We start from the raw sequence: 20,967 nt of genomic DNA, 5'->3' as shown, positions 1-20,967 counted from the left end.
TTTTATTTGGAAAATCGATTTGTGTAGTAAAATTCCATCTACATCCGTTCAGTAGTTTAAGTGTGAAAAAGTAACACACAACTGTCACATTTATAGGATTAGGAATTAGAAAAATAAAAAACAGCATTGAGGTATTTACTTTTATTAGAAAATGTTATACTTTTAAAGCTCATTGCCTTTTTCTTGTGATGAGGATTTGGGCACGCGTGCGAATCTTCAAAATAAAATCCTAATATAAATTAATGAACTTTTTAGTTCATTATTCCCCATTATAAGCTCCAATTGGCGTTAACGGGGAATAGTGGAATAAGCCCACGCAGGACAAAGATTTACTATTGTATTTGTGTAGCCGGCGTAATAGAAAAACATGTATGATATAATGAAATGCGGACCAAATCCGCACGCGTGCACAATCCTCATCACAGAAAAAAGGCACTAAGCCATTGATAAAAATAAATAAACAGATTCTCTTTTAATTTGTTAACAAAACACCTATCTACTTACATACTAAAGTCATTTGAATACTGATCTATCTCATAGATCCTGTACTCAGTCTCTTGTGCACGAAAATTATACATAATTAAGTTTTTTTAATGTCAGAATGCTTGTTGTCATACAAATGCTAGTAAAATGTATGAATCACACTATGATACACTATAGGAATCTTATGCTAAATTTAATACGCTAAAACGCACCGGATCTATAGAATAAATAGTGTCAGTCCAAAAGAATTTAACAATTATATAAGGCCGGTTCGAAGTTATAAATATTTATCTAAACAAAAAAACTCAAATTACCTAGTATTATTTGGCAGTAATTTGAAAAAGAAGTACTTCAATATGGTCTATTTTGATCAAATGGGATATGTATCGCCAGAAGTATTCTTGAATCATTAGAATTTTATGACTTGCACTATATTATTAGCATTTATCGCGTACGATAATTCGAATTCAAGTCTGCGACTTAAATTTTTCAGTATTTTTTGAGTGTATTTTTTAAGTCTGCGACTTAAATTTTTCAGATTTGTATATCTTGAGTGACATTTCACAATACGATTATTATTTTCTTACTAGGAACTTTTAAGTATTGGCGAGTCGAAAAGTATAAACTTATTTTTATACCCGTACATACATAGCATAGTGGTTATACATAACACTATTATGATACGTAAATGACCTCTTACATATCTAAACTTGACCTATTCCAAAAAGTTATCAATCATTTTAACATGAAAAAATACAGGATACCGCATTTAGAGAAAAAAGCTGCCAAACAGCATCCATTTGCAAATGAAATTCGCATTTTGTCGTTAAAATATTTCATTAAAAGGCCAGATCAGCTGTACAGAGTTCTAGAATTTAATATTTTAATGTGTTTCCTTTATTTCACAAAAAAGGAAACAGATATAATAGGCAATCTTTGACGTCTTTTATTAAAAACGCACCTATATTTTGAAACCAATATCTAGTAGAGATATCTAGCTCGTTGAAGTCACATTATTTACTTAAAAATATCTGTCCTATTTACATTTTTACACAAACGTAAACTATAACATAGGACTATGAAATTAATATCAACGCTTAAAATATAATATGGCAAAGATATGAATTTTTGATAATACAGTACAAAAAACCCAAAAAAACTTATATTTTAATTCCAGAACCCCAAGACTAGTGGGATTTAATTCAAGACTATTTTCGTGCAATTACAAATCATAGACCTACAATATGACGAATTTCCGCCAATCAAATTTGTACTTAATCGTCTCGTTGCAAGGCTCAGAATCTATAGCGGAAATTCATCATGTTGAGGATAGATACATTTTAGTCTACGCGCAGACCACCGATTTTTAGTTGGCGGATAGTTGGATCGGGCTGTTGATCAGTATGGAGATGTATGAAAGTGCGCACATTACATCGGCAGATTCTTCATACAAATTAGAATCGGGCGCAACTATTGGCAGACTAAAAATCGGTGGCCTGCGCTTAGGCTTAGAGCGCGAAACGTCGTATCAGATACTGGCTGTTCGCGACTTCGTATGCGTGAAAATAGTTTGAATAAATTTTCCCGTTTTTGCAACATTTTTCTTTACTGCTCCTCCCCTATTAGTTGCAGGGTGATCTTATATAGCCTAAAGCCTTCCTCGATAAATGGGCTATCCAACACAAAATGAATTTTTCAAATCGGACCAGTAGTTCCTGAGATTAGCGCGTTCAAGCAAACGAACAAACTCTTCAGCTTTATAACATTATTAGTATAGATCGGAGATCAAAATTGAATCCATACAGTTTAATGTTAGGCTCTGAACTTAAGATGAAAAGGTTATTTGAATTTAAATTTTAACTACGTTTGAAAAGATAAAAATAGCATTAATAACTTGAAATTTTGTCAGGCACATTTTATGTCCTTTAAAATCTAATCTAAACAGCAACCTAATCTAAAATTTAAAACATGTCATACGGATATCTAAACTTAATAAAACCTGTGGATATATTTGTCCTTTTTACATCACATTTTGAAAGGTAAAGCTTCTTGCATTACAAAAATATAAGCTTAAAATCTAAATGCCAGCTTTGACGCACCAAATAATGTTTTTTGATACTTGTAGTTTAGTTATCTTCTTTAGCGACTAAGTAATACTTAATATTTTATACAACACCCTGTACTGCGAAACTCTAAGACGCTCCATTTTTTTGAAGCACCATAAACTTACATAATCCGTAATAGATTTTTAATTATATGTTAAGACATAATAAGTAAGTAAGTTTGCGTAAGTTCCAAAATCGGTTGAGGATATTTTGTGGTTGATGTGCTAACACAATGTTTTTACTGTCACTTTGCAATTTGTCTATAGATATAAAAACTGCACAATGACGTCACTTCTTAGTATATCTATAAATGCATTAATTTCGAAACGTTACAAAAACGGTTAGACCAAAATTCAAATATTATTGTAAATCAAAAAACGATATTTAACTATGAATTTATGTAGCTAGAGCGTCTTAGAGTTAAGCGTTAATTGTTTTAGTTACATAAGTAAAAAATAGAAAACTCATGACAAAATCACCACAGATCGTCATGAACTAATTAACATATAATCTAAAAGTAAGCTCTCCGCTAGAAAAAGTCCCCAGATCTGCGTGGAAATTTCTGGAACAAAATTATCAGTATAAATAAGTATTTGAAGAGAAATTCAACTTTTATGTAAGCCTTAATACATGTTTAATTGCGTTTTTAAAGTGAAAATTGAAGTTTTTCCAATCGAGAACAATAACATTGAAAAAAGAATGAACTAAGTATACATGGCCAGTAAATAAGTAAAGGAAGATCAAATATTTTACATTATTAAATATACAGGGTGTCCCAAAAAGTAGTGTCAAGCCGATGCTTAGAGGTAGAGCATCACCAGGGCTACCCAAATTAGAATAAGTTAAATATTGTGTAGGTTTTTAAGAAATGCATGTAATTTGGTGCCAAATAAACATTTTTTCTTTCTTTCTTTCCAAATCACCGTGAATTTCGATAGGTTTCAAGTTATAATTGTTTTTTACAGCATACATTATTTTAGTTTACATTCGTGTTATGGATGTAAATACTTTTGAATCAGCTAGGCGTATTCATCTAATAATTTAAAAAAATCAGGCATGGAACTTGCCTATTCGCACCATAGTGACCAAAAAATTGCCTAAGCACAGAAATTTGAAACAATCATAACTCGAAAACTATCAAAAATTGCGGAACATACATGGTGGTGATTTGGATAGCCCTAGTGATTCTCTACCTCTGGCTTTCGGCTTGACACTACTTTTTGGGACACACTGTATGTAAATAAAATAATAATTTTCTCAAAAAGAGTATTTCTAACACTAAGGCAAATACTTACATAATGATATTATATTTATAATAATAAATGATTACTAAATAGCCGATTGAGATTAATAAAGGTACTATAAAATATATTTCAATAATACTTCTAACAATGTTTTCATTTACAAAAAATCTGTAAGACCTTTCATCTACGCTGTGAAATGAATAGAAAACATAATGAATATTACACAGCATCAAATGAATCTCCATGATCTAGAAAAAAATACATATCAAAAACTACCAAATATCGTCATACGTTATCAGTTCCCTGTTCGGTACCGTTTTAGATATACATACAGAAGGGCTGGGTCCGTAATTCTGCTGATGGACGTGTCTTTTGACCATGGGTCGCGGGGACCCGCGCATCTGTCCCGGGGACCCTCGCATGTGTCCCGGGGACCCTCGCATGTGTCCCGGGGCCCTGCCTCGCATACGGAAGCCGCGCCCTCGCCAGTTGAAGTTCGGTTTGAACACAACCTGTGGCCTGAACTCCTCTGAACTGTCATTGGAAGTATTGGAGTTGCTGAAACTCCGTTGGATCGTGAACATGTGAGGCGCTCTGTTGAAGTCCACCGTTCGCGTTATGGCCGGCTCTTCGGAGGGTTTGTTCTGGAATTTTTTATTAGATTAGAATATGGTGTGACGTCACTTCTTACGGCCGGTTCACACATGTCTCCGTTTTATCGTGTACGTTTTTTTTTCGTCGAACGGAACAGTAGAACGGAGACATATGTGAACCGGCCGTTAGATGTAGCTGCTTTAAATAAAATAAGTACGTTACATAGAATGGTACGAAAATTCAACATTAAACCTATCAATTATTATTGTAAGTCAGAAGTTAAATGAAACTCAATATCCCTTATACCTTTTTCCAACAAAAATATAATTAATTACTTTGATACCAAGTTGTCTTCATAATTTTTATCTCTGGACTGACTTACCTTTTTGCATTCTTACATGAAAAATCGACGGCCATAGGTGGAATATGAACCTAAGACTTTGAACGTAAGTCCACATTCCGTGGAATGTCGTTAAACAGTCGAGCTGTGTTTAGTAAAATTTTTAAATATGGCGCCGAGTTGTAACTTTGATATATTTTTGAAGATTCAAGTACATTGACAGCTCACCAGACTTGACATTTATTATACAAAGGCATAAAATACCACAAAGAAAATGTAACTTTATTATAACTCACCATAGTGTCCAGATTGGTTGTGTCCGGTGAAGTATATCTCTTCTCTCGCTCACTGACTAGCGGCTTAGCCACCACCGGCTCAATCTCAGCTGGCCTCGGCGACGGCTCATACAGGTTCTGCAGAACTGGCCGGCACATACTAGCATCTTTCTTCATCTTCAGCAGCTGCTCATACATCTCCTTGTTTGCAACAGACAACTGATTCTCGAAGTGACCCAACATTCCGTTCCGCAGAATCTTCTGGTCAGTATTCTTCACGATAGCCAACAAAGCGTCCAACAGCGGCAGCTCAGATGGTAATATACATATCCTCTCCAAAATCTGGGTAGCAACCTCCAATGGAAAAGTCCTATCTTGACTCAAAATAAACTTGGTGAGTTTTATGAAAACCGGCTTGAATCTCGAGAAGTTTTGAGTGTTCGCGATCGCTTGCATGAAGATTTCGCAAAGCATCTGCCCTTGATGCTTGTAGCACAACAGGTCTTCGCACACGCTCAAATCGACCGTATTGAGATGCAACAAAACACACTCGATCACTTCCACTTTTAACACAGCGTCTTCCCAGCAGCTGTCGTTCTCTTTCATGACGAAATCCAGGCCCATTTCAACGAGGATCCTGGTGAGGTCCCTCCTTATGCACTCGTGCACAAAGCACATGCCATATTTCCGCCGCAAAGTCGGCCAGTTGCGCATCAATATGTACTCCTGAATGAAAGTCTCCTCGCTGACTCTCACGATCTTGGCATTTATCTCGTCGTAAGTCGGGACCACGTGAGGGAACCGGCAGCTGGTATTTTTGCAACTGGACAAGATATTGAAGAAGCAAATGCCCCGAAAGACTCCACTCTTCATTCCCGCTAGGGGTTTAAAAACGTAGGCCATCAGACACGGTTTCTTGTTCGGCGTGGCGTTATTTCTTAAAGGCGTAATGTTTTTCTGGACTGGGGTGTCTCTGTATTGTTCGGAATCCTTGTTGATGGACGTGGAATCGGCGTTTTGTTTCTCGCACACGGGTCTCGTTCTGACGTCGATTTGTTTGTCGATCGCGGTGGGCACGTAACTGATCCTCTTCGCCGGCTCCCACTTGTCGCTGTTGACGGGAAGGGGGACGTATTCCTCGTACTCGCCGGCCGTGCACGACGTGGCCGAGCTGTTCACTCTCGAAGACTCTATGCCCGTGATGCTCTCGGCGAATAGCGATAATGCGTCATCATCGTCGTAGCTCTGCTCGAACGGGACGTGCTTGACTTTGTCTGATGTGAACATGTTTTCGCTACCCTCAGATATCGCACTGACGACTGGCTGGGCGATTTGATCGTTCGGATCGCGGACAGCTGGGGTGTCTTCTAAAACGTGTTGATTCGAGTCCAAGAACTTGTTTGTGTTTGGCGTGTCCACCTTGCTCGGAACAGGTTCCATTTCATAGGTATCTTCGACAACCTTGCCCGTTAGCAACGTCCTCAAATGTCGACACTGAGTGATCACCTCGTTTTCCTCTTTCAGCACTCTAAAGATATCTTGAATATCTTTTCTGTCCATGTCAACTTCTTCGTGCTCGTAGCCTATCCAGTTGATGATCTCCAGATCGAAATGTTTCAATTTTGACGCGAGCTTGTCTATCACGTTGCTGATTTTACTAATCTCTTCATTGTTATCGCTATTTTTACAGCTATTTAACGGGGTACGCGATTTGACTGGTGATACTGACGATGTGCTTAAATCTAACGAACGAGATTCTAGGTCTGGAGGGAATTCTTTGAAACTCCTCAAGCTCTGAGGTGGGGAGTTTTCGGAAGAGTCACTATCCGAGTCTGAAGAAGATGAACTATCAACGTCCATATTGTTTTCTTTGATTGTGGACGGTGGGCGGTTCAACGGTTGATTGAGATGGGCGGTTGTCGGAGTTATTTTGATGATGGGCATTTTTTTGTCAATTCGGACGAAATCTGTTGAGCAAACTGTCACACACGATGTCGTGCTGGAACTAGATATGTCTTTAGTCCAAGATAAGCATTCAGATGTTAACGAAGTTTTGCGGGAATCTATAGCACCTGGTTCGACGTAAGGGTCAGTTTTGGTGGTGTCAGCTGATGAGGTGAATTCTTTTTTCAGAGTGGGAACTCCTACTTGATCCAAGATGGATGGAGATTGGAGGACATCCGTTTTCTGAGATTCTTCTGTTTCAGTCTTACCTGTGTTTAATTTTCTACTTCTAGTGTTACACCTGGTAATTGGTGCTGCGATGGGCGAACTCTTTTTTGCTCTTGGAGTCGTTTTCGTTGTTTTTGTTATGCCTGAATTCACGTCGGTAAGTTTGGTCTGTTTCAAAGTCTTGTTTACTGGAGTCAATGGCAAGGATTTTTTACCTGCAAAAGGAAATATTTTCTGATTTTATAATCTGCTCTTGTAACTAAAATCCACAAAGTAATATTTTGACAACAGTACTTGATACAACTCCACTAAAGTTAGACTATTTTACAAACTAACATACTACTTGTTAAAGGAGGATAAATAAAAATTTTAATAAAATTCATAATTTGACTTATGAAGATTATGACCTTCCATCGCTGATTCACTGTGAAGGCTAAGAATAAGGCTGCGTTTCACGCAAGTAAGTTCGAGTAGGTATTTACGTATTTTTTAAATATTTTTCTATTACAAAAACTACACGACGCACTACTAACAAAATACTCGTAATATTGACCGGAAAGTCGGTGCATGCCGCCACATTACGATTGAAACAGCATTTGAAACCAGCAAGACAATGCTCAATTATCGGGTGAACCACCAGTGTTTGAAATAATATAACTACTATACCCGTCTCTCTTATACAACCCGAAATGCTGAAATGTGCGAGAACGACAGAAGCGACAATATTAGAATTGGACATGGAGAACCGTACATTGTAATGCCTCAAATATGCACTTTCAACAGTGCTATTGCGGTCTTGGGTCGAGTTCGATCTCGCGCCTTTATACAATTTTTGTCGTATATTAACACTTATTTTCAAATAAATGAGATGCTACAGTATGTAACTTGATGAGCTAATCTAGCTTGGCCTTACATTGACCTACATAATAAACTAGAATATTTACATAGCAAGCTCTAAGCCTTATTTTTTTAAGACATCATCATCATAATATGGCCATTTAGTCTCCAATACTTCTATAATTTACCAGAGGCAAAAGGATTTATTGAATTGAATTGAAGGGGTCGGACTGGCCGACTTGTGATCCGGGGAACGCGGGTTCGGTCCCCGCCGCCGTTCGACTATTGTGGTGAGCTCACTCGTGACACAAGAATATTTAGCTTAGTCCGAGGGGCTAACGGAACTGTTAGTAATGTGTGTAACAACAAATTACTAATAATCTTTTAAACAAATAGACAAAAATAGATAAAAGATAATTTCACTTACCTCTGGTTGCTTTGACAGTTTCGGGTTTCTTCTCAGCTGCCTTTGTGGGATCCTTGCGAACGTATTTCCTTTTCTTAGGTACTGCTACTTCAAATGCCTCTGTAAAAACATTTTGCTTGATTAGATTCTATTACTTCTAAGATCTTAGGATATATCATACATCTGTTGCTTATGTATTGACAAATTGCACTGGGCGAGTCACATTGAAAACAAAACAAAGAAGGCCTGTATAGCATTTTATCAGTGTAAGAGACTCATTGGTAGCAAAGCAGATGGGGTCTTAACCCAAAGATAACACTTTGGCTTTACACATTGGTTATCAGGCCCTCTATCACTATAAATTATTCTTTCTTTTTTCTTTCTTTCTTTCACTTATGGATCATTTGTTTGGTGGCCCAGAACACAACTATCCACAGCAAGATCAAAACTCCAAAGCCTGCAACGTCTAGCAAGCATAGCGGCCACTGGTTGCATGAGAACCACACCATCGGCATCACTTGAGTACCTCCTGAATCTTAGACCCTTGGATCTCATCATTCAGGAGGAAGTGCAAGCAGCCACTCTAAGGGCTATATTTCACCGGGACACCATGGCGGCGCAACCAGTCGCCGGCTACCAACAAAATGTATGCAGCTCTATAGAGAGTTACTCACCTGGTGTCCGTTTGGTTGCGCAATGCTGCATACATTTTGTTGGTAGCCGGCGACTGGTTGCGCCGCCATGGTGTCCAGGTGAAATATAGCCCTTAGACTTAAAGGAAACGGCCTATGGAAGGAATAAATTTAAGCTGCTTCTCCAATATCACTAACGGACTAGATTTTAGTTATAAGTATTTTTCTAATAGTAATCTAACTAAATTGACGCTAGGCCAAAGAGAAAATTCTTGACTTTTGTAACTTTGTAAATAATTTAATTTTAGTTTTTATCCACAACGAAGAAGCTCTTGGCCTATATCTCACCTGTTGGTAAGTGATGATCAGGGGAATAAAATTCACATTAAACATATAAAATAATTGGAACCATCATGGAGATACATACAAACGACCTGTATAATATTTTAACTTACAGTCAAGTGTGCTTTTTTGCTGACAATATTGCCTTTGTATTTAACAGAAAAGGTCTGGATTTAGTAATTAATGTGAATGTTGGAACTATTTGTCTATCCAGTCCAGAAAGTAAGCGCTCCTGCACACGACGCCGTCGCCGCGCCTTTGCACTGTTTATACGCGCCGCGTGAACACCGCTGCCGCGCCGCTGGCGAAATTATGCTTTGATGGCGCGGTGGCGGCGCGGCGGCGGCGTCGTGTGCAGGGGTCCTAAGACTATTTTGTTGCAAAATTGCATCTTTTTCAATGAGTGAAGACACCACATTAGATGTGATTGTTATGTACAGAACATTCTTGATCTTATTTATAAGTAGAACTTTATAGTCAAACAAGCCGTACCTTCTGAATCGGTGGGGATGCTTGCACTAGTGCTAGGTTCAGGTTCAGAACAAACAACCACTGGATCGGGAACTACAACTGTTGGCTCAACTGTTTTTTTGGCTCTCCCTCTCTTGGCTTTAGGTTTTGGTGGCACAATGATGTCTGGTGTCTGTTCTGTTTCTACTTTAGCTGGTTTTTTACAGAGTTGAGCGGCAGCAACTTAAATAAAATGTATGGAGCAGTAAAAAAAAGGTTTAAACAATAGATGTAGTTTACAGATAGATTGAATTGTGTGTTTAAAGTGATACTTACAAAGCTAGAACCCTTATTGGGTTATTACAATCGCAGTTTGCATTTAATTTTTAAACTAACAAAAGATTTTCTATCAGTGGTATGTAACAAAAATCTGTCATTTGAAGCAATAGTATTTTCAGCAGTCAATTTAAGAATTTAACAAAATATAAGTAATGAGGGTATTGCACAGATTTATTTGACAGAAGAAAATAAGCAGCCACTGCAGACAGTGTAGGTACAAGAGTCTCAAAACAATAATTTTTAAAATTAATGAAAGTAAATTAATGTGAATTCTAGTATCTTAAATTACTGGATGAAAAATAGTGTATTGGTTACCTTCATTGGCCAAATCCATCTTCCTTTCCAAATATAACTGCTTCTTAGTTAGTTTTGGAGTTGGTACTATAATTTGAGTTATTTCTGGCAACATGTTCCCAGAATTATCTACAATGTTGGGTTAAATTGTTAGATACAGTTGAATTAAATCTATTAGGTTACAAAGCCGCGACAAAAGTGAATTAAGCGACGTTGCGATAAATTAAGAAATATGAGAACTTGAAAAATATTGTTTAGCTAAGCAAAATGTACTTACTTTCTGGTGGAATCTTAATTCTAATCACAGTAGGAATTTTCAGTTTAGGTTTCACTTGTCGAACTCTAGGTTTTGAGGGTTTCTTCCCTGGTGCCTTTTTAGTTGGCGTTTTATTTTCTAAATTTTTCTTTGGTGGCATTTTTCGTTCGAACTTGTTAACAAGGTTAAGTTATTTTTTTGGCTTACCACGAATATCAACGGAGACTAAAACTTTATTGAAGCACTCTTTTATTAGGTACTGTACTCGTTTGCCCAAAGTAAAAGGTTTTTGAATTACAAAAATACTTTGGAAATTGTGCAAAAAATGTTTTGTTTTGAAAGCAACACATCGCACTTATCCGAAAATATCCGAATGAATGAAGTAGAAATAACGAATAACGAATATCGTTACAGATGCGTTCATATGAAATAGATTTTGCAATTATTTTTAATTAAAAAGGATATTTAAATGCAAATTACTAATAATGTTCAGTAGTATCGCATACCTTGCGATATTTTTCTGTGCATAAAATAATTATATTATGTTGATTCGGACACAAACACAATATTTTATTTAAGTATTTTTAGTATGTATCCGATTGAATTTACGTAGAGGTCAAAAAGGTGATATCTGTCAATTTTAGGGAGAGAAGGTCAAAGTGAGGCATCAGCCGGTCATAATCGAATAAATTTTGATTCCAAGTTCCAATCATGCCCGGAAAATATAAAATTGTAATGATTCGCCACGGCGAAAGCGAGTGGAATCAGAAGAACTTGTTCTGCGGTTGGTTTGATGCTGACCTTAGCGACAAAGGTAAGTTTTTACTAAAGACACTTGAAGGGCACGCTAAATATTTTTATTGTAGTTAAGTATTGTATAAACCTTAAGGCTATGCTTAATAAGTTTACTATTTAATTTAAAGTATTTAAATTGATATACACAAATATGATTAATTAGGTTAAAAACCTTGACCTTAACAATGACCGTACAAACACTACTAGGGTAGGGTTGCTAACTTCTTAACCCATAATAAGTAAATTAAGGGTAATATCGTTAATTTTTTTTTCTTGTGAATTTTGAAACTTTTAATTAGCAAACGTAGCAAAAGTTTTATTTAATCAAAAATTTTTTTTCATTGAAAATAACTAGAAAAATTATAAACCGTTTCTAATAACACTTTAGTTAAGTAGAAAGGGAGGTTTATGGACGTGCCAATTATAAGAGAAAAGTTTTTAAAGCATCAACAATATAGATCTAATTTTAATCAATCATCTGTAACATTTTTTTTTCATTAAAATGGTTTTTTAAAATTTATTTAATAAGATTTAAATCATTTTATGAACTTCTTTAAATTTATTATAATTATTTCTTTATATTATTATATTTTTGTTTCGATTTCTTTATAAACTTTATCCAGCTTTATGTTTCATTTGCAGGTCGTGAAGAAGCTACCGCTGCTGGTAAGGCGTTGAAATCTGAGGGATATCAATTTGATGTCGCCCACACCTCTGTGCTTAAACGGGCACAGATCACTTTGAATTCTGTTCTGCAGGAAATCGGCCAGACTGACCTGCCTGTCCAGAAGACTTGGCGCCTTAACGAGAGGCATTATGGTGGACTTACGGGTCTCAACAAGGCTGAGACAGCCGCTAAATACGGCGAAGCTCAGGTATAATAGCATGCAATCGTTTATACTATACAAAAGTGCATGTCTATCTCTCTTACCTTATTATACCTACCAAATTTAATTTTTGAATCAGTAGTTAATGTTTATTATAAACGGTATCTATTTTAAGTATTTATATAATTATTTGTAGAGTTCCCATTTATATTTTTAAACAGGTTCAGATCTGGCGCCGCAGTTTCGACGTGCCCCCACCACCCATGGAGAAGGACCACCCGTACTATGACACCATTGTCAATGACCCCCGGTACGCTGGCGACCCAAAACCCGAAGAATTCCCCATGTACGAAAGCTTGAAACTCACCATTGAAAGGACTCTGCCTTACTGGAACGACGTCATTGTCCCTCAAGTAAGGAACAATAAAACTGCTTTATTACTACTGACATTTCTTGCTTTTATTATTTTATACTATTTATTAGAGATGAAACGGATAGTTGTTTGGCCGGATACCGGATACCGGATATCCGGCGAGCTGCTAGGCCGGATAGCCGGATATCCGGCGGCCGGATAGTTGTCCCATTGTCATGTTGCATGTCGTAACGAGTTTAGCGCCGCACAGGTGCTTCGAACGCGATCAGTGAGTCTAGTAGACTAGACAAGTCACACTTTTCGAAAATCGAATTCGTTCGAATAGAATGTCAGATTTTGCCACTCGCCTAAGGGGCAGATCAATTCGGGCGATTTCGGTTGCCATCGTGAGTATGTGATTGAATAGCGAAAATTCAATTAGTTTACTTGCTGCGTAATCTGACTGAACTGCATTATACAAAGTGACTTTGAAATCGTTGGCATTCTTTTTAAAATAAGACTCTACTCATGATTCCCCAAATATGAGTCACATCAAATGAATTAAAATTTCAATATTTGAAATCTTGTACAGACGACAGCACATCAATCTTCATACTGTGGCATCTTATTTCAATGTATTAAGTGTTATTTTGCAACAAAATGTATAGGATGATGTGCTGTTGACTGTACAATAGTTTTAAACTCTTTTTAAGAGCACACTAATACAAATACATAGTTAAAATAATGACAAAAAATCTCATTGGATTTGTCTCATATTTGGGGAATGCGTAGTCTTATATTAAAAGGATGCCAACGATTTCAAAGTCACCCTGTATGTCATCAGACCATCAGTGAAAAAAAGATCGCCTATTTTATTTGGCAATATTTCGACATTAAAATATATTTACTATGTATTTATGTATTCGTCATTAGAGTGAATAGCCCAGAAAGGAAATTAGTTTTTTGAAAGGCCCTTATATGGCTTTTTTGTAACTTTTTGGACTTTAGATAAAAACCGTCATTATTATAAGCCATTTTATTGATATTTAACTCAAATATTATTGTGTTTCATTTTATTATAGGAAATTTTCGTAGATTTTTAATATCCGGTATCCGGCCGGATAGTGAGCTACTATCCGGTATCCGGCCGAATAGTAAATTTAGGCCGGATATCCGGCCTACCGGATAGTTGCCGGATATCCGTTTCATCTCTACTATTTATTATGTATTTTTTACAATATTTAATTGATAAAAACCATTTTTTAGATCAAAGAAGGAAAGAGGATAATCATCGCAGCGCACGGAAACAGCCTTAGGGGCATTGTTAAGCATTTGGATCGTACGTATATTTTCTATTACATTTATGACTGTAATTAACTTACTGCTATAATATAATTCATTTATTGTAACATTCATTATAATGACTATGCTTTTTCTTTTACATTTGCTTTGATAAAGATTGCGATAGTGTTCGCATAAAGATTAACTTTATAATAACACTTACACAGCCTAGAAGATTCGTTGTTTATTTTATCAACATTGCGGAATCAAATCAATTGTAATAATTATTATCTATTTGCCCACATTTTCAGAACTCAGTGACGCTGCCATCATGGAGTTGAACCTCCCCACCGGTATTCCATTTGTTTACGAACTCGACGAAGACATGAAGCCAGTAGATTCCATGGTCTTCCTTGGCGACGAGGAGACCGTAAAGAAGGCTATGGCCGCCGTAGCTGCCCAGGGCAAAGCTAAGTAAATGTCTCCAGTTCTGTATGTTACTACATTATAATAATATTAAGTACGTATAGTCATTTTAATTTATTGTTGTTATCTTGAAGATAATGTATGCTGTAATAAGTTGTTTGAATACTCTATGTGAAACATATTGTGTATGTATAGTAAATTATTATAGAGATTAATACTGCCTCTGTAGTGTTTGCTTATTAATAAAAGGTAATGTTTATTTAATACAATTCTTATTGAGTGTTAAATGCATAAGAGCTACTGATTTGAAATTGAATACACGTTCTAGAATCTAAAAAACTGCTTTAAAACATCTTTAAGATTTTTTTGATCTTTGGAAAATTGCCAATTTGATGCAATTATCTAGATTTAGCGTAAATATCAAACGTGATGTGCTTGTGAAATTATAATAAAATTTAACAAGATGTCGTCAGTTTTATTCGGGCAAATTTGTTTTCAAATCCTCCATTACTTGATCCATGTCTACGCCTGAAGATGTTGAACCTTTTTCATTCTCAGTAAATAATCTTCCAGTATACTTAGAAAATCCTTTCTGCTTACTATTTGTGAACTTAAACTTCGAATAATCAACTTTAGAACTTGAAGCTTCTTCCACATCCATACTATTGTCCGTCTTCTTTTGTTTGGATTTCTTGGCTTTTTTATGTGTTTGTTCAAATCTAAAATCTTTTGGAAGTTTGTGAACTTCGACACAATGATTTAATCGCTCATCAGAAGTCTGGAATTTCTCTTTACATTCTTCTATGTAGCAACAGAACTGGAAATTAGAAAAACATGTAATAGATAAACTCATTCCAAGTACAAAATAAGTATGTCTTCTTCCTCGCAAATGGTGGTATTTTCCAAAAAGGGCCTAAGTGAATACTTTCAAAATGAGTTACTAGTTACCGAAGGTTTTCGCTCGGACATCACAGCAAAGAAAGAGTCGTGTGTCTCTTGAATATGTATATCCAGCAGATGCGGCGAAGGCAGCATCTTCTTGCATTGAGAGCAGACATATCTGTGGCTCGCATTGTAATGGCTTTCGTATTCTAATAGTGTGTCTGCTGTGAAAACGCAACCGGGGACGTTGCACGTAGTCTTTATCCTAAAAGAAGGAAAACAACATCCGATTTTCATTACTATCTACTAGTAATAAGGGGGTAAATATTATAATAATAATAATATGTATAAGTCCTATAAACATAAAGGTATCTTCCCATTCCCGTCAATAATTGAGTTTTGAAATCTATTTACAGCCTACTGGAATCTGTAACTCGTATAGCCTTAGTATCCGTGGATAAGCTAGAAAGGTACAAAATTTTTCCGTTACACGATAGGTATTAAATTTATTCTTTGTTTAAGATATTGTAGTAGGTTCTTAAGTCACTTAATTTTATAATAATATAATGAAAAGAGAACAATTATAACACAACATAAAAGGATCATTTTCCTTCCTATTACGTTGCATCCAATAAGAGTTATGTTCATCATTATTAATAAGTACTGCTATATTAATGATACTATTAATTTTTTCCTTTATTTTGTTTGAAATACCTACGTATAGTACGTAAATACCTATATTATAATTAACTAAAGTTACTTACAGTTCGTGACACAGGTTTTCGTCGTCTAAATCGTAAATGCCGAGGCGCGGCGGAGGTTTGTCACTAGCGAATAGAATATCGTCAAGCATCCGCCGACCTACTCCATAAACTTTGAGGCTATTAAATATACTCGTGTTTAGTTCCATACTGTCGCGCAAAGTTTTCATAATAATTATACTGTTTTTTGTGTTTAACCTGTAACAAATGAAAAGTACTTATTTCAGACATAGGTAGGTAATAAATGATGATTTATCGAGAAGAATTTTTATATAGGTATAAGTACAGCAGCATAGTACTTAAATGAGTATGTTCCTGAGATAGAGAGCGGTACAAGAAGTTGTTATGTAACAGAAGTGTCGCGGTCAAAGTATGCACAATGCATTTCTGGAGTCTAAATGATTTTTGACGAAACCAAAACAGAAACACCTTCTGCATTGCATTACAACCGAAGGAGTTTCTGATTGAAGGAGAAAATATTTGGGGACAAATTTGGAGCCAGATGTGGTTAGCTACAGTAAATTAATTGAAATTTCAATTTAAAATTTAAAAAAAGTGATTAAAGTATTGGCTGGTAAGTGGACAGGCTTGAGAAGATACATGTTTAAACCAAACTCAAGATGAATAATGTCGACAAACGACGGCATATTAAGCTAAAAAACGATAGTATTTTAAGTAAATTCTAATAACATTTATAAACATTGTAATTACACAACTTTACAAGTGTTGTTGTCCGTACATGAAAATACTCTTATGATTCATCAATGATCTTAAAATACAGATATTCGAAATAATTGTCACTGTGATTCATCAATATTATGGTAAAGGCAATGATATTAAAGAACTATAGATATGTTACGTTCATAGAAATTACGATTTGAATCCGTGCCGAGCTATTCCAAATCGCACACATTGACAAATGTAACTGATAAGTGAAACGAAAGATACGAAATAGCACGCAAATGAAAGAGATAGCTATAGTTTTAACGATTCTGCACTAACTAATCTATGTCCGCAGCGCACGCATCCTTATCGCTCTAACGTCAAAACAAGATCGCTTTCTCTTTCTTAACTTGAACATGGCGCATGGCGTCTTGATTGTTTGCATAAATAATTGAAAATATAAATACTAAATAATTTTGCATAATCACATGTGGTAAGAGATCCCTTGTATTTTGTTTACTTTAGAGTCATAATTGGTACACTTTCGAAACACACACGATGGCATTTTTTATTTATTTTGGTAAGAACAGGAACTTACGGTGTGGTACGCACGCGATTGCGCACGACGCAGGCCACTCGAAGACTAAACACAAGACGTCCCAATTGGGACGTATTTGAGTATTCACAGCGCGAGCGCTTATAACATATCTGCTTTTGTTTTTATATAATATCATTGGGTAAAGGTAAAGACAGTAGTAGATTATCCACATTGGCGATAACTAGATTACTAACCTATACGAGACCTGTGATAATGATTATCTAGATAACTCTTGTACATTTTGTAACTTTTCCTTTTTCCACTCTAAATAGACTTTAGTGAGCCTTATAATATTATTTTTAGAAGTATAATAATTAACAGTTATAAACCGTTATACATATTTGTTATCATCACCCACGTTATATTGTCGGTCACTTAGGCTAATAAAAAAGGTAATATACATATTGATGTCTAAAAACTCACGCCATAGGTTGTATACATAGAAACTACCTACATAATAAAAATCAGCTAACATAAGTAAGTATTAAATGAAATCGCCATGAAAGAAATTTATTTCTGGTTTATATTTCCATTATAAGACAAAAAAACATAATTTTATGCATAAATGGTATGGTGAAGTCAGAAAATTGATATCATCATTTTAATTATTTTAATTTTCATACAAATTTATGATTTTATAAATTGTATTTTGTATGAACATTTAAAAAATTAAAATGATGATAATCAAATTTCTGACTTCACCATACCATTTATATGCATTGTTAACATGGGCTAGTGTCGGCTCATATACCCATTTACCTAACACCCTGTATTATTATGTACCTACTTACATGCCCAAAAATCCACCCAGATGAAACTTTTAAGTTAATGAAATCTTTAAATACCTACTTAAATTTACGGTAGGTTAGGTTAGGTTAGCTGAAGCATTAGAAGCGGTTTCTGCTCGTCACGCTTACGATAATTTTACGATAATAAATTGTGCAAGTCATGGTGATAATCTACTTTTTATAAATACCAATCTTGCCAATGCTTTTGGGTTATTTCCATGATTTGTTAGTATATACCTATAAATAAATGTATTTTCGTTCCACATACTTTTATATTGATGAACGGATTTTGATGAATTTCGGCTTTTTTCATGGAGTGCAGACTTCATGCAGACGCAGTCTCTAGCATCCACTAGGTATATTTCGTAAGTAACCGACCTACTTATTTATTTTATTTTCGTTAAAATTGTGATTTCTATCAATAAGCTATTTTTTATTTTCTGAAGAAACAACTACCTAGGTTTAAATCACCAATCTTTAATATTATTAAGCTTTAATGTTTTATTAAATTACAATATATTATAACATCCAATGATTTTTTAAACCTCAACGTTTGCTATAAAATATTTTTCCACAGTCATGTTCTGTGATGCGCAAACAGCGCAAAAGACCGATTTCAAAAGTAAATGTCAAAACAAACAAGACAGAAGTCTACCATTAAATAAATTGACCTTGTAACCCTACAATGTCTACATTCCCCTTTACAATAGTTTATTTTACAATTGTCATACAAAACATCACATTGCTCCTTTATAGTACATAGGTATTCAAGGTCATCGTTTGTATACCTACCTACTAGTACTTATGTAATTTAGAATTAAGAATCAAGTCGGCGATTACTTCTACACAAATCAGCGGTTTAACTTCCTGCTCATAACAGTTTTATCAACTTTAGTCGGTTATTGAGGCTCGTATCGTGACTGCGAATGGTCGTAGAGATAGTCTGAAATAGGCACTTATCAATAAATGTAATCAACAATAAATCGATCAAACTATTTAGTGCGTTACACCGCAGTCTGTTGAGCAGCCGTCTCATTTATTTATTGCAAATAAATAATTTATACAGTTTCACTTTTATATTAATTTTAATAATAATAGTGCTGTTTGAAGTGATCGTTTATAATCTTCATGTTTTTAATTTATCAGAGTAGTTTATTGTGTTAAGAGTTTTGCAATTGACCAAAATGGAACTACGTCAAAGAAAGGTAAGAATTATTCAAGATACTTGTATCTGTAAGAATCTATTGTTTTTTTTTGCATTAGTTTTGAATGTAAATTTAGAGGTTAACTAGGTATAACCATTTTTGACATTAAATTTAATTTATACCTTAGAAACAATTTTGATACATACCTTTAGTTTCTCCCAAATCACTCTAACTTAACAAAACAAGATAGATTTTATGCTAGCTAGTTTTTGTAAGTTGTTTCTTTCCCTATTTTTTATTTTCATAAATATCCGAAGTTTATCCGAACCGTATTTTGCATCAAAAATAACGCTATAAAATTAAGATGCATTGAACGCAGCAATTAATAACCGGAACTGGAAGTCCTATGCTGATTCAAACTACGACATTGTTGCCTACGGATAAAAAGAAGTTTATTTGGCACAATACGGGCACAATGCAATACGGGAATACCTATCTTGAGGCTTTATTTTTCGCGAGAAGGATGCTGTTTCGTCATTACTAAACATAATCTAGCATGGTTTTTTTTTAAAATAAAGTTTACAAAAAATCCGTAGGCACAAAGACTATTTTCCTTACGGCTCTTGTTAAGTGTCACTGTCACTCGCGGTTTTTTTTTCACATCCAATCCGTCATTGTGTGACAGCAGAAATCAGGGTGTGGAAACTTCCATACAACGGTCATCGAAGTGAAACTTGCTTCCAAACAGCGACATCGGTGAATAAATTCAAATACTTTTTAACTACCCTAAAACGCTCTAGATGTCGCTGCTCCTGTTTCCTTCATATTTTCATTTTTTTCTTAATTAAAATATATTTGAGAATATTGTTAATTACAATGTGAAAACTTTTTTTAAATGAAATTAATTTGTTTTAATTTGAAACTGAACATTGACATTTTTGTTATAATTTACATAATAGAGTAGTAGAAATTACTATTTAACATATGGCAACATTGTTTTTCCTCCAAAATGGCCGGTGTTGTTTTTGTTATGTTAAATGCATTCTTGTTTTCTTAGCCATCATTTAAGTTTTCTGTGGCCCTATTAAAGTATTGAAGAGTCGTCGAGTCAAATTCAAGTTCATTCCTTCGTACCTGCTGCTGTTCTGGTTCATCGGAGTTTTGTTCGTTCCTTCGTGAATCGCGAAGAAACTTTCTGATATGTTCACAAGTGATCTGAGTTTTCTCAATGTGCAAATGCTTTTTTAGTGTTGTTGAAAACTTTGCGAAAAGACGCTTTTGGTGTATAATATTATGTGTGTTCATAAATAAAGTAAAATTATTAAATTCAAAAGTTTTTGTTTACTTATTTGCATTTCCATGTGCAATGTAGAATTTTTCCAAATCCATTGTTTTGAAAATAATACAATACGTACACCATAAAGATAAATATTTTCAAAATAATGGATTTGAAAAAATTCTACATTGTACATCATAAAAACAATAATTCTTTGAAGGTTATGAGGGCCTATGTGTGCGTGAACTGTGTGTATGTGTGCGTGGACTTTATGTATGTATGTGTGCGTGTACTATGTATGTATGTGAGCGTTACGTACGTAGGTTAAGTACAGGGAATTTAACACCAGGCTGTCAATTAGTAGGCTCAAAAATTTGACAGAGAGGGTTCTCTATTTCCTATGT

The 20,967-nt window shown here is 35.1% G+C and overlaps 3 protein-coding genes and 1 long non-coding RNA gene across 5 annotated transcripts; 1 reads left to right on the top strand and 3 right to left on the bottom strand.

Annotated features, from left to right (window-relative positions):
* Positions 1 to 126: 126 nt before the first annotated feature.
* LOC135082380 (uncharacterized) lies at positions 127 to 11,113 on the bottom strand. Of its 2 annotated transcripts, XM_063977176.1 has the most exons (7): positions 10,791 to 11,113; positions 10,535 to 10,642; positions 9,923 to 10,123; positions 8,478 to 8,576; positions 5,063 to 7,428; positions 4,165 to 4,476; positions 127 to 3,150 (listed from the first exon to the last, which is right to left on the bottom strand). In XM_063977176.1, the coding sequence occupies exons 1-7, from the start codon at positions 10,927 to 10,929 to the stop codon at positions 3,118 to 3,120; spliced, it is 3,258 nt and encodes a 1,085-aa protein (XP_063833246.1). In that variant the 5' UTR covers positions 10,930 to 11,113; the 3' UTR covers positions 127 to 3,117. The 2 variants fall into 2 exon arrangements, with proteins under 2 accessions (XP_063833246.1, XP_063833245.1); XM_063977175.1 differs by having other exon boundaries at positions 127 to 4,476.
* Positions 11,114 to 11,390: 277 nt separating this feature from the next.
* On the top strand, positions 11,391 to 14,928 carry LOC135082524 (phosphoglycerate mutase 1). The gene is made up of 5 exons (XM_063977324.1): positions 11,391 to 11,583; positions 12,207 to 12,439; positions 12,613 to 12,804; positions 14,010 to 14,082; positions 14,336 to 14,928. The coding sequence occupies exons 1-5, from the start codon at positions 11,481 to 11,483 to the stop codon at positions 14,500 to 14,502; spliced, it is 768 nt and encodes a 255-aa protein (XP_063833394.1). The 5' UTR covers positions 11,391 to 11,480; the 3' UTR covers positions 14,503 to 14,928.
* Positions 14,926 to 15,485, bottom strand: LOC135082491 (protein lethal(2)k10201). Its single transcript, XM_063977287.1, has 2 exons — positions 15,399 to 15,485; positions 14,926 to 15,267 (listed from the first exon to the last, which is right to left on the bottom strand). Exons 1-2 carry the CDS (start codon positions 15,483 to 15,485, stop codon positions 14,926 to 14,928), a joined length of 429 nt encoding a protein of 142 aa, XP_063833357.1.
* A 610-nt stretch (positions 15,486 to 16,095) lies between these two features.
* Positions 16,096 to 19,895, bottom strand: LOC135082530 (uncharacterized). Its single transcript, XR_010259408.1, has 2 exons — positions 19,494 to 19,895; positions 16,096 to 16,291 (listed from the first exon to the last, which is right to left on the bottom strand). It is a non-coding gene; the product is annotated as an uncharacterized LOC135082530 (long non-coding RNA).
* Between the last annotated feature and the right edge of the window lie 1,072 nt (positions 19,896 to 20,967).

The sequence above is a fragment of the Ostrinia nubilalis genome, chromosome 21 (genome assembly GCF_963855985.1).
Source record: "Ostrinia nubilalis chromosome 21, ilOstNubi1.1, whole genome shotgun sequence".
NCBI lineage: Eukaryota > Metazoa > Arthropoda > Insecta > Lepidoptera > Crambidae > Ostrinia > Ostrinia nubilalis.
This window is presented reverse-complemented; position numbering and strand designations above follow the sequence as displayed.

Coding starts and splice junctions, on each gene's coding strand:
- LOC135082380 (XM_063977175.1), bottom strand. CDS start 10,929: ATGCCACCAAAGAAAAATTTAGAAAATAAAACGCCAACTAAAAAGGCA. Junction 8,577..9,922: donor CATCCCCACCGATTCAGAAG/GTACGGCTTGTT, acceptor ATGTTTTTACAG/AGGCATTTGAAGTAGCAGTA. Junction 7,429..8,477: donor AACTGTCAAAGCAACCAGAG/GTAAGTGAAATT, acceptor TTCCTTTTGCAG/GTAAAAAATCCTTGCCATTG.
- LOC135082524 (XM_063977324.1), top strand. CDS start 11,481: ATGCCCGGAAAATATAAAATTGTAATGATTCGCCACGGCGAAAGCGAG. Junction 11,584..12,206: donor TGCTGACCTTAGCGACAAAG/GTAAGTTTTTAC, acceptor TTTCATTTGCAG/GTCGTGAAGAAGCTACCGCT. Junction 12,440..12,612: donor CTAAATACGGCGAAGCTCAG/GTATAATAGCAT, acceptor ATTTTTAAACAG/GTTCAGATCTGGCGCCGCAG.
- LOC135082491 (XM_063977287.1), bottom strand. CDS start 15,485: ATGCTGCCTTCGCCGCATCTGCTGGATATACATATTCAAGAGACACAC. Junction 15,268..15,398: donor TGTCCGAGCGAAAACCTTCG/GTAACTAGTAAC, acceptor TCTAATTTCCAG/TTCTGTTGCTACATAGAAGA.